Below are 12439 nucleotides of genomic sequence, written 5' to 3' on the forward strand. Positions count from 1 at the left end.
AACCAATAAGACATGCAGAAGTATACTGGTACCTGTCATCAACTGTAAAATGGATATAATCAAATGGCTCAAAAAGAAAATTTAACGCCCTAGTTTAAATTTCTAGTATAATGTTAATATATTTACTAGATTAATTGTCCCAATTCCCGCTCTGAGATTCTTTGAGAATCCTGGATTTCTGAGGAAAACAATAATGTGAGGCTGTAACACTGTTTGAAGGATGAAGTTAAACCAAAGCTGAAAACTGGTTTTATTAATGTGATCACATTAACTGCAGTTGATCAGCAGAACAAATGAGAATGCAGGATTTATAGTCCAAAGAGTAAACCACCTCACCCAAATAAAGAATACCCTTAAAACAAAAATCATTCATAATTCTACGAGCCTCTTTTTTTTACCATCAATGTCTCCAAATGATCTCCAATGTGCTGTTGTATCATGTGTTAACTATTGGTTAATTCTTCTTAATGGCTATCATTCATCATTGATTCTTGTATTTCTTCTAATGTCCGACCCTTGGTTTCTGGCACCAGCTTTGCAATGAATACAACACCAAGAGCGCATATGACACCATATATGAAAAATATTCCTGAAATTATATATATATAAAAAAAAAAAAAAAAACTCAGCAGCTTCAGAATCAAATTTTCCCTTCCGAATTATTCAAATCTCAGTTTATGATAAATTTTGAAACCATTAGAATCTGTTTGTTCTACAGAGAATGAGTGAAAGAAGTTTCCAATGAGAGAGGCATCACCTGATTGGCTCCAATCAAATAAATAGCTGAAAGTGTAGGAAACAACCCAGGATCCGATCCAACTGACAAGGATAACAAGGCTGCCGGCTGGACCCTTTATGTTTATAGGAAAAATCTGAAATAAAAATCCACCATTTAGTACAACCATTAAACTTTGAGCAATGCTACACGTACATACTTTTAAATAAACAAAGGGGAGCACATAGATAATATGTTATCATATGATTAGACTTATTTGTATAAGTGTGTGCGCATAATTTTATTGTTAAAGTTTAGCTTGTCTCAGAATCTGGAAAAATTTATGCTTTACCTCTGACATTATAATCCAGGGTATTCCTCCCAGACCAAGTTGAAGAAGTCCCAAATAAACCTATTTTGCAGAATCAAACAAACAATGAGATTCTGAATAAAATAAAAAGAGTTCTATCTCTCATAATTCTCCCCTTTATATCACTTTATGTACTGTAAGTGAACAACGAAAAGAAAAAAAAAAAAGAGAAAAGCTGTATTACCAATACACCTATAAAGGCCAAAGAGGCTGTGAGCTCCGTGGCAGAGCCAAGGTCCTGCTCATGAAGCAAAGGGCCATTACCAAAACAACAATCACAAGGAAAAAAGTAGCAGCTGACAAGCAGGCAAGTTGAAGTAAAGTGGCAAAATGTATAAATATTTGCAATAAACTAAACCTTTAATAGAAATGCCAATCCTGTAATGATACAACCCAAGCAAGATCCTGATGTAGAAATCTGCAAAATTTGTAAATTCAGCTTCTTTAATCTGATAAAATTAAAATTACAAAGTTAAGCATAAGATTCTTGTTCATTCTAACCAATAACATGGGTCGTCTTCCAGCCCTATCTATCAAGAGAAGTCCCAAAACAGTTGTTATAATCTGCAGATGAATATCAACCATAACCGATGTTTAAATCAATCAACTCCAGCTGCTAGAATTACACATACTGAGGTAGTAATTAACCTGAACAATAGATGCTGCTATAGTACCAATCCTGCTCGGAAAGCCTATTGTAAAAATATAAAAATTAGAAATGTAGTCATACGTCTACATTTCATAATCTTGCTACAATTTATCTCATGGAGAAGTAAAATGATTCACATAGTTTACCAGCATCCTCAAAAATGGTGCTTGCATAGAACAAAAAACCATAAACTCCCCCAAATCGTTGGAATACAATCAAGCCAACCCCAACCTGAAACAGTTTCGAAACATCAATAAATCAAGTAAGAAATAAAAGGGATTACTGGCTGCTGCAAGAATTGGATGAATGAAGTGGAATGCTTACAACGAGTGTATAAAGATATTTTCGTTGGAACATGTTGAGAAATCCACCTGACATCTGATTTAGATATTCTGTATATTGCTGCCAATTCAAGAACAAAATCCTGACTCATATCTGTATCTAAGCTGAGATAGTTAATTCAAAAAATTTTAAGAAATGTATCTCTGAGTTGAAGCTCAGTAAAAATTACTGATGAAACATCTGAATTTTACTTGGATTTCAGCTGCTTCTGGCCCAACATCAGTATCCCGTCCCCTCAGCTGCTGCAGAGAATCTTCAAACTGTTTCATTTTACCTACATTTGCCTGCAGACAATGCACTCTTTAAAACCAAAACCTTTTACAAACTAACTTAGATTTTCGTATTATTTGCAGGCCATCTGAAATGCAGAAGTATTACAAAACTTTTGGTATTGTATTTCATTTTCAGCTAGATAATTCAATCCAAATGAATTTAGTAAGATTCACCAGCCATCTGGGAGACTCTGGAATGAAGAATAGGCAAGGAAGCTGTATTAGTCCTGGAACAATTCCTGCAAGTAAAATCACATACAAACTGATTTAATTTATGGAATAACCTTGGCATCACTTTATTAGAATCTATGTAAAAGCTTGTAGAAGTGACCTATAAAAGCCAAGATTTGCCAGTTGACAAGCGAACCGAAAAGAAAGGCCAAAGATTGGCCTAAACCCATAAACAACTGCAAAACAGAATCATGCAAACACCTAAGCAGACTTGACCTTCAACAAAATATATAAAGAAGAAACCATTAAATGAAAAAAAAAAAATTAAATGAGCAAATATATTTACCGGATTTAGCGCTGTAAAAGCTCCCCTAACATGCTTAGGAGAAATTTCTGCAATATATATGGGAACCTGGATGACAACAGATTGCAGTTAAGACCATTATCAATTAATTTATCAGAGACTATGTCAGATTTAAAAATGATATAGCAAGCTTAGAAATTATAATTACGCAATAAGAAATTAGTCCAATTCCACATCCCAATATAAATCTTCCCAAGTCTAGCCATGTCGCATCCTGCCAACAATCATTGAAAATTTTGTAATTATCAAACCACATTTCTCTGTTAAGGAAAGTTTCAAGCACATAACATGCATAGCAATTACAAGGCCATTCAAAAAGCTACTTCAGGTCAATATCTTTGGTGGGGTAAGGAAATATGAGAAACCTTGGCAAATATCATTAAAACCCAACCAGCCATGGAGATCAATTCTGAAATTCCCATTGCCTGTATTACAACATCAATCATATTAATCACTGAGACTTAATGAAAAAAATTATGAAAACTAAGGATCTGAAAACTTACCCATCTTCGGCCAATGAAATCTGCAATTCTCCCACTTATCACTGCTCCTAACATTGCTCCTATTGTCAATATTGAGCCGAAAACAGCATACTGAAAAATGTACAAGTAGAATTAATCAGTAACTCTGAAATATTTTACAAACGCTTCCACTTCAACAAACTTCAATAACATTAACATTACAGTGCAACAGTTCAGTTAATGAATGGCATTCCCAACTGTCACCCCCAGCAACAAATTTCAATTCATGTAATGGCCTCTGCAAATTTTGTGTTCAACATAGGACAATGTCACAAGTATTATATTCATCAGTTGATTCGCATTTCTTGTTAGTTAACAACTTATTTTTCCATTGTAATATACCAAGATTACATCACTTCATACGGTGAGAACTTGACAATAAAATGGCCAAGTTTTCAGCTCAAGGTGGAACTGACTAAGACATGCCCACAAGGTAAAATTAATACTGGGCCAATTTCAGCCTAAACCTTGACTATTTCAACCAAATCAAGTAACAATGGAGCCCATAGTTTTTATTTCTTCAAAAATATTCCATATCTGCGGATTTTGACAAAGTCTTTACAATACATTTAGTTAAACAGAACAGCCAATGTCTTTCACTTGCACTGACATTTCGAATTAGACATTTGGATTACAAGACGAATGAACATAAATTCATGATTGAGAAACCACAAGGTTAAGTGAAATGCACAATAAATACCATCGAATAATTCAACACGCATGGGACACAAACACTTAATTATTTTTGTCTATGATGTGAAGCCCTTTGGCCCTATTATAGTGGTCCGAATATGGAAAATTAAGCTTCATTGTCAGCCATCACTTTTATATTATAATACTAATTATTGATAAAGACTAGATAATTTAACATGCGAGGAAAGAGGATTAATAAAGCTTCAAACAGTGATAACAGTAAGATCACATTACCCAGATAAAATTTCAGGCCAAAACAATTACTTATACTCTAAAGTAAGAGATCTTGAATTATTTCTTGAAAAAAATAAAGTTTATTTTTATAATAACTGGTCCCAAGAGACAACCTCTGTGTTACAACGAGCCCCAAAAATGAAAAATCATTTCAGTAATGAAATAAGCCTCTAAAAGAAATTGATGTGTCGCCTGATGCCAAAGCCTTAATATTATTAGATTTCTATAGAAGAAACGAAAAAAACAATCTTTAAAAATATAAACATTTTTTATATCAAAAACGTAATTGGTGCATTCAAAGCAAGTGTTGAAAGGCAAGTTCGAAAAAGTCCTTTGAAAAATTACAAGGGAAAAAGAAAGAAGCGAAATGAAGAAGATGAAACGAGTTTTGAAACTCGCCTGTTCCGTGGTTAAGCCCAGGTCGTCGATGATTCCGGACTCGGCCGGCGATGAATATCCCACCTGCAAATCAAATCATTCACCTCCAAGCTTAGGCTATCGTTAATTGTTATCATTTTGATGTCAAATAATCAGTTGAGTATTAAACTTACAGCATGTCCATAAACGTAAGAGCCGCAAACGGAGACCAAGCTGCTGAAAATAAGCTTATGAGTAACCGGGCCTGAAGGCTCATCTGGCAGAAGCGGCTCACTGTGAAAGCTGTGAATGGAGACTCCACTTTTCATAATAAACGAACTCGTTAGCAACCCTTCCGCCATGTTTCAATATCTGCAAGAGAAGAGAAAGAAAGAATTAAAGAGAGAGAGAAATTAAACAGAGGCTTTGAGTTTTAAAGGAATTGACAAAGAGCATTAACAACATGGTTAATTAAGCTTAATAATGGAGGTCGATCAGCCAAATTACACCATGCAAGTCCAAGGTGGAAACAGTGAGAGATAATGTGAATGTGAATCTAATTAAGCATGGACAAATAATATGAAAAAGAAAGGTGAAGTGGTAGAGCACAGTGAAGTACCCACCTTCTCGATCTGAATTTTTCGGAAAAATTAAATGGTTTGTTGAAGAAGACAAGATATAACAATACCAAACGAAAGCAAACAACAAATTGGAGTCGTTTCGTTTCCTCTTTTATCCGTATGTTTCCGAGCTTCTTGTTACACCTGGCCCCCAGCTAGTTCAATGTGAAGTCCAGATTCGTTTCTGCATTTTCACCACTTTTATTTTACCCTAAGCCCTAAATTACAAGCAGAGTCGTTATACCTACGCACACTTATTGAACCCAATTTAATTATTAAACTAATCTCATTTCTCGCCCAAGGTTTGGTATAAAAACATTGTTCCACCCCTAGTTTGTATAAATAACATTTTTCATCTAAACTGAAACCCTGTTAAAAAAAACTAACACCATCAAGGTAAAATAGTAATTTTATCATGTATTAATTTTAAAATAAAAATAATATTTTTTTATCATACTCAAATATTTTAAACTTGATAATTTGACAATTAAAAAACATTGTTGTATTTTATTCAATTCATTGAGGGTGTAACATCATTTTTTTTAACTATTAGGGAAAATTTGATATTTTAAAGTTTTTCAAAAAACCCAACACTTTTTTTAATGTCCAATAACCCCTTGAAAAATTTCATAAAGACTTTTGATATTTTCATAAATTACGATATACCTTCTAATATGGGATTATATGATAAAAACGCTTATATCTATAATAAGAAAGAAAGAAGGAGTGAGAATAAAGGTAAAAGAAATTAAACGTCTTATTATATAATTTAGATATTTAAAAAAATTATTTTTAATTTTTGTTATTTTAAAGTTATGAGATAATTTTAAAAAATAAAATAATAATAATAAAATTATGATTTCACCCTTTAATATTATTGTTTCATTAACAAAATTTAGTTTTGTGTGTAAAATTGCTATTTATGTTCGATTTTTGTCTGAAAAAAAAATTATTTATATCAGTTAGAGATGAAAAAATGTTTTAACTTCGATCTTGGGTAGGAAATATAATTCATTCTAATTATTATTATTATTTATTTTTTTAAGTATATTTTCTTTTTTCTAAATATTAATAATATATATATATACACACTCGCTTTTACATACACAAATACAGACAAATATGATATATTTAATCACATGATGATACGTTATATATGTATAACAGTACTTTATATATATAATTAGAATAATACTATATATATAAAAAAATAAATTATACAAAATTATTCATACAATATTATGTAATATAATATAATTTGAGGATTTTAAAATGAGACAAAATATAAACAATTATATTACTAATTTTTTAATTATCATACTAATTTATACAAATAAATTATATGTATAATTTTATTTATATAATTATTATTTTTTATCTATATAATTATTATATAAGATAAATTTAGAAAAAAAAAAAAGAGAGAATTTTAATTTTCATTGATTGGTCAACTCCTTATCATGAGAGTGGTAAGAAAAAAAATGAAGGAAAAATAGATAAGTGGTTAGGGAATTGACTCCGCCATCGCAAGAAATCAATTCCATCAACCCAATTCTGACAGCTTAGATCATAGCATTAATATTACCTTATCACATAAATAATTATAATATTTATATTAAAATTTTATATATAAATAATAATATAGTTTTAAATTAAATATTAAATAATATTTAATTATTTACCGACTACCACAGACTGTCAATCAAATCGTCAAAAGTGGTTTATGGGGCCAAGAAGCCAACCGAAAGTCAAAATTTTGTAACTGAAGATGGAGTTGATTTCGGAAGATGAAGAAAATCAGTTCAGATTCCAACAGGGTTTTCACGACTTTTGATGGACCAATCCTGCGGTGGGATGATAAAAGGACCATTTGGTAACGTCATCTCTAAAAACAGCCGTTTAAGGCAATTTTTCTACTGGATTTGATTCATATAAGACCTGCCTAAACGTGTATTTATGTTTTGAAAATCCATTTCCCACCCAAGGTTTAGGGAAATAACAGTTCCGCCCCCATGAGTTCTTAAATCCCACCTGAATCGCAACATTGTTAACGGAAAATACTCTTGGCACGAAATTAGACAAGTAAATTACCATATTATCCTTAAATATATCACTTTTTTCATTTTCCATTTTGACCCTAAAACTGAATTATTTTTGTCCCTAAATCATATCTAAGATTTCATTTAACATTGAATTATTTTTGTAAATAATTTTAAATTTCTTTTGTTTCCTACTGCTAAGCAATGGTAGCCAGCCAAATTTAATTATAACTCTCATTAAGAGTGCATACGGCGGTTTAACGTGGTTTAAAATTTTTTCAAGCTAAATTAAAAAAGGTTTAAAATTTTTTTAAATTAAATCAAATTAAAATAAAAAATACAGTTTAATTTAGTTTAAATTATGGTTTGAACCATAATAATAATATCTTATAATACATGATATATATTCTATAATATAATATAATACAAATAAAAAATAATATATATCATATATATAATTTAACTAACATATTTTAAACATTTTAAAATAATGTATATATATATAATTATTTATTAGAAAATTATATCAAACATAGTTATGTATATGTATTTTTTTAAAAATTACAATTTACAATTTGAAACTTATCCAAACAATAATCCAAACCGAAAAAAAAGGTTTAAAAAGTTTTTAACCTAAATCAAATCAAATTATAACTTTTCAATAGTTCAATTTGATTTTATAATTTAAACTAAATTATGGACACCCTTGTAACTCATTTAATCCCATGTGCCCTTAATTCTAAATAATTTTCAAAACGTGCACTTTCTGAACGAAGCTAGAATAAACATAAAATTAAATTAAATGTATATGATAGCAAATAATGCAGCAGAAGGCGGTTAGGTTTTAGTCACGCTCACACGTTGTTTTCTGGTGGGCATGAATGAATGTTGACACAAATCCGCCATTCTTGCCCTCCAAAAATGGGAGTGTAATTCCTCAAAGTTTCTACACAATATTAAGCTATATCTAGAAGAAGTCCAACTAATCATGCCTTTCTTCTCCCATAACCATTAATTGAAATCACCAATTTCTAGGATAATACTATCCTTACAATAATAGATAAGAATCAATAAAAAATTATTGACTCTATAATCACTGAATCAAACAAGTTAAAGATTTTATTATAATATGTTGTTAAAGTAGACTTGAATCTATTCTCTCGTATACGTAAAATCATTTCTTTTGTCATTGAAACTATCCTTTAAAGATAACTTGTAATTATTATTGCAATCAATTCAAGAACAAAATTATGAGGTAAACGTATTTATAATAGTTTAGGTAAGTTGTTAGAGTTTTTCTCATCTGATGTGAGAGTTTGAAATTGAGTTGAGAGTTTATTTATATTGAATGAAATGAATTGTTAAAATGCCTCTATAAGATCTTAAAACAATGGCTTGGGTTCAAGTTCGAGTCATGGTTGCTTATTTTCGATTCAATAGAACCGATTGACAATCAAACTCGAATCAACTAAGTTCCAACCTAATGTTAATGTTCTTCATGTGTAAACAAAGAGGAGTACAACATGTTAGCTCTAATAAGTAAGTTCGGATTCATAATGATTCATATTAATAATCAAGCCAAATCATACAAGACTGTTGAAATATATTGAACATATAAGTGTAAAAATCGAAACTCATATTACACAACACTAATTGATTTGTATTAAAATTTAATCTATCAAACTTACATATTACTTATTTATATTGTTTTTATTATACATGAGACTTTTTTTAGTCTCCACGTAAATTACACATAAATCTGAACTAAAAATGCAAACAAAATTTCAATCCTCCCTTAGGGATGTTCATAAATTTTTGTATTTTTCACATGCCATAAGTAGATTTGTTTATAAAAGCCAAAAAAAAAAGACGGATCTGATTATTTTCTCTATATCAAAGACAAGTCTAGCTTGTCACTCTCAAGAACTATATTTTTTGAAGAAATAAAATTTACGTTTCATCCAGGGCAAGGGTTTAGGCCAAAATGCAAAGAGACAAAAAATGGGGTTTGAAATCATCTTCATTCCAATGGCAAAGAATATAAACTGAACTTTGGATGGAAATCGTACTAGCTAAAAAAGACGAGACACATTTTTATACAAAATTAGATTCATATTTTAAAATCTTACTGAAGCACAACAGTAAAGCAATGTGTGTCACGTGAATCATTTCATCACCCTACGGTCCTACCCACCGTTCAACAAGTTTTGGAATGAAGGTGTGAATTATTTGATAAAATTGAAGGGCAAAGCACTTATTCCAACCCAAAGATTCTGTATTTCCAAGTTTCTATCTTTTAATTTTGAAAAACTCTTTTACTCACTTATGAATTATTAGGTTTGATAGTTTTAAGAATAAAATTATCATTTTATCTGTAATATTAAAAATAAACTAAAATTTTATCATTTTTTCTTTTCTAAACTCTAAAAACTAACCATTTTTCTTTAAACCAATTTTTAAAAAATCATATACAAAAAATATGTATATATGATTTTATTGGTGAATAAATCATACTTAATCTTTATCGACCAAAACATAACTCTGTTAATGAATAATCTCTTCTAACATTGGTACAAGGTTTGTAGTTTCCATGTTAACCCTTAGACTAGGTTCAATCCATGAGGCTTGGGATCAGAGTTAGATTTGAACCGAACCGAGTTCAAGTTTAGCTTGATTTGTATATAATAGAGCTCAAGTTTGAGCTCATTGCAGTTAAGTTCAAATTTGGTTTAAATTCAACTCAATTCGTTTTAAGTTTGAATTTTTAACTAGTTCGTTATTAAAACGACGTCGTTTTAATACATATTAATCAAAACGATATCATTTTGTATCAAAATGTTTAATTCGTAAATTTGACGAGCAAGCTCGAGCTTGTTTAACGCTGACTCATTTCATATTCATTTGAATAAGTTTGGTTTGAATTGAGTCCTACCTAGGATTGGTCCTTAAAGGCTAGTCTCAAGGCCACTGTTGAATTCAATCTCTCCTTCCTTGGCCCAACTTGGTCTAGGGTTGTCCTTCCTGAAACCCGAAACCTAAAGCTCGAGCTTTTTGCCCAAACTCTATCCTTCCCTCCACCCCATGTCTATCATGCATCGCTTCCTCCCCTCCCCTCCCCATCACTTAAACCCTCTTCATCTTAAACCTTCTTGTCGTAACTTTGCCATTATTGTTGTCACAATTGTACGCTAGGACACCACCCTCTAGACTTCAGTCTCGCTCTCCAAGGTCTCCCCCATTGTCGAGTCTTTGTTTCATATATCAATAGACGTCTCTAGCATGCCAAATCTCATAGAAAGCTACATGCATGCAGGACATTACCTCCAGCTCTGCCTTGCCGGCATAACAAAGCCTATCTTCCATTGTTATAGCCTCTCAACCGTCTCGCCAGAAGGATTTCCCAATTAAAAGAACACAAATGCCAGATCGCTATTGTAGATGTTATGTACACATTAATATTTTACAAGTTCTTTGATATCAAAGTTCCATTGGACCCAAACTCTTCAGATGCATCTCAATAATGAATGTATATTGATTTCCCTAGGTTGTGATTGATTTTTGCTAGAGAAGATGGAAGAAATGGTAGCGTTTTCATTAGGGATGATGTTGAATAGGCTTGTAAAGATGGAGGAGGAAGAAGCTGGAAAGGTATTGCCGGAGAAGCTGGAAGATAAGACAACGATTTTTATTATTTTTGTATTTTTTTCAAAATTTATGAAATGAAAATACCCATTTTGCCTTAACAGAGTTAAGTTTTGAGTGGAAAAAATGTTAATTACTCATGCAAATAATGTTCTAATTACACCCACTTGACTAATTGAGCTTGCTTAAAAAAATAAAAATAAAAATTATTAATTTTTATTTCTTATTTTTTATAAAAGCTTTCAACATTTAACCATTATCTCACCAACTCTAATTTTTTAGTGACCAATATCATTAGAATAAAAAGATGGTTCAATAGATGAAGAATATTTGTGATTAAATTTATCAATTACAAGAGTTTTTAATTGCTTTGTAAGTCATAATTACAAAAACAATTATTCTTCAAGCTATCATTCTCATAAATATTAAATTTCATGTTTTTCACATAGTTTAAAGATATAAAAACATATCTTAATCTATCGTATTTTGAAATATACAAAACGTTAAGAGAATCAATGAAGATTTCAGAAGAAATTGATTTCCCCTTGACCCATTTTCTTGATGATAGAAAAAAAGAATTTAAATTTTTCAATCTTTAAAATTTTGTTGTTATAAGTTTTTAGATTGTTGTTGTACAGTGTAGAAAGAGGACTAAACTTTGATTTATAACAATTAAATAAAACTTCTCATCAAAAGTTGTATCTTTATTAGGGTTAGATTCTATCCGAGCAAAGCTCAAGCTCGGTTTATATATAGTAGAGTTCGAGTTTGAGTTCAAGCTCGAGTTCATCGAAGTCAAACTCAAACTTTGTTCGAATTTAGTTCAGCTCATTTTGAGCTCAAATTTTTAATTATTTCGTTATTAAAACGATGTCGTTTTAATACATATTAGTTAAAATAACATTTTGAAAAATAAATTAAAACGTCGTTTTATGAGGTACCTCAAGAAAACATAAAATTAAATTAACTAATTACGTAATAACATGTTAGCCAAAAGACTTGTTCTCATCTAAGTTTTGAAATATAATTATTTTATCTCAAATTTTTAAGTTTTTTTTTTTCCGTCTCTTTGATAACTATTTGAAGATAAGACAAAAAGCCGATGCCCATCTTCGATAAACAAATCTTCATTGACAAAAACAAAGAGACTTTTTTTTATAAACGGAGACAAAGAGATGAAGAGACGTCTCTTTGTTAACGTATAGGAAAAGAAAAAAATAATCTTCATCTCTTTCTGGATAGAGACAAGAGACGTCTCTTCATCTCTTCGTGAACGGATGTCTATGAAAAAATTGTTAGATTTTTAAACTTGAAAATAAAAATGTAATAAAATTTTAATATTTTAAATATTTTTATTGAATGCCCTTATCTCTAATTAAAATTTTTAATAGATATTAATTCATAAGTTAAGTGTTTAAATTTTTAAAAGTTGATAAATGAGAGTTTGAGA

General features: G+C 30.5%; 1 protein-coding gene across 3 annotated transcripts; it reads right to left on the minus strand.

The window, feature by feature from the left end:
• Nucleotides 1-226: 226 nt before the first annotated feature.
• On the minus strand, nucleotides 227-5492 carry LOC123220933 (sugar transporter ERD6-like 5). 3 transcript variants are annotated; one of them, XM_044643549.1, is made up of 19 exons: nucleotides 5312-5492; nucleotides 4883-5060; nucleotides 4731-4793; nucleotides 3387-3476; nucleotides 3249-3308; nucleotides 3032-3097; nucleotides 2866-2931; nucleotides 2680-2755; nucleotides 2523-2587; nucleotides 2268-2360; nucleotides 2059-2136; nucleotides 1881-1965; nucleotides 1734-1777; nucleotides 1587-1649; nucleotides 1444-1503; nucleotides 1270-1323; nucleotides 1068-1127; nucleotides 758-872; nucleotides 227-589 (listed from the first exon to the last, which is right to left on the minus strand). In XM_044643549.1, the coding sequence occupies exons 2-19, from the start codon at nucleotides 5048-5050 to the stop codon at nucleotides 465-467; spliced, it is 1431 nt and encodes a 476-aa protein (XP_044499484.1). In that variant the 5' UTR covers nucleotides 5051-5060; nucleotides 5312-5492; the 3' UTR covers nucleotides 227-464. The 3 variants fall into 3 exon arrangements, with proteins under 3 accessions (XP_044499484.1, XP_044499485.1, XP_044499486.1); XM_044643550.1 differs by lacking the exon at nucleotides 5312-5492 and adding an exon at nucleotides 5196-5270; XM_044643551.1 differs by lacking the exon at nucleotides 5312-5492 and adding an exon at nucleotides 5152-5169.
• Between the last annotated feature and the right edge of the window lie 6947 nt (nucleotides 5493-12439).

The sequence above is a fragment of the Mangifera indica genome, chromosome 7, assembly GCF_011075055.1.
Source record: "Mangifera indica cultivar Alphonso chromosome 7, CATAS_Mindica_2.1, whole genome shotgun sequence".
Lineage (NCBI taxonomy): Eukaryota > Viridiplantae > Streptophyta > Magnoliopsida > Sapindales > Anacardiaceae > Mangifera > Mangifera indica.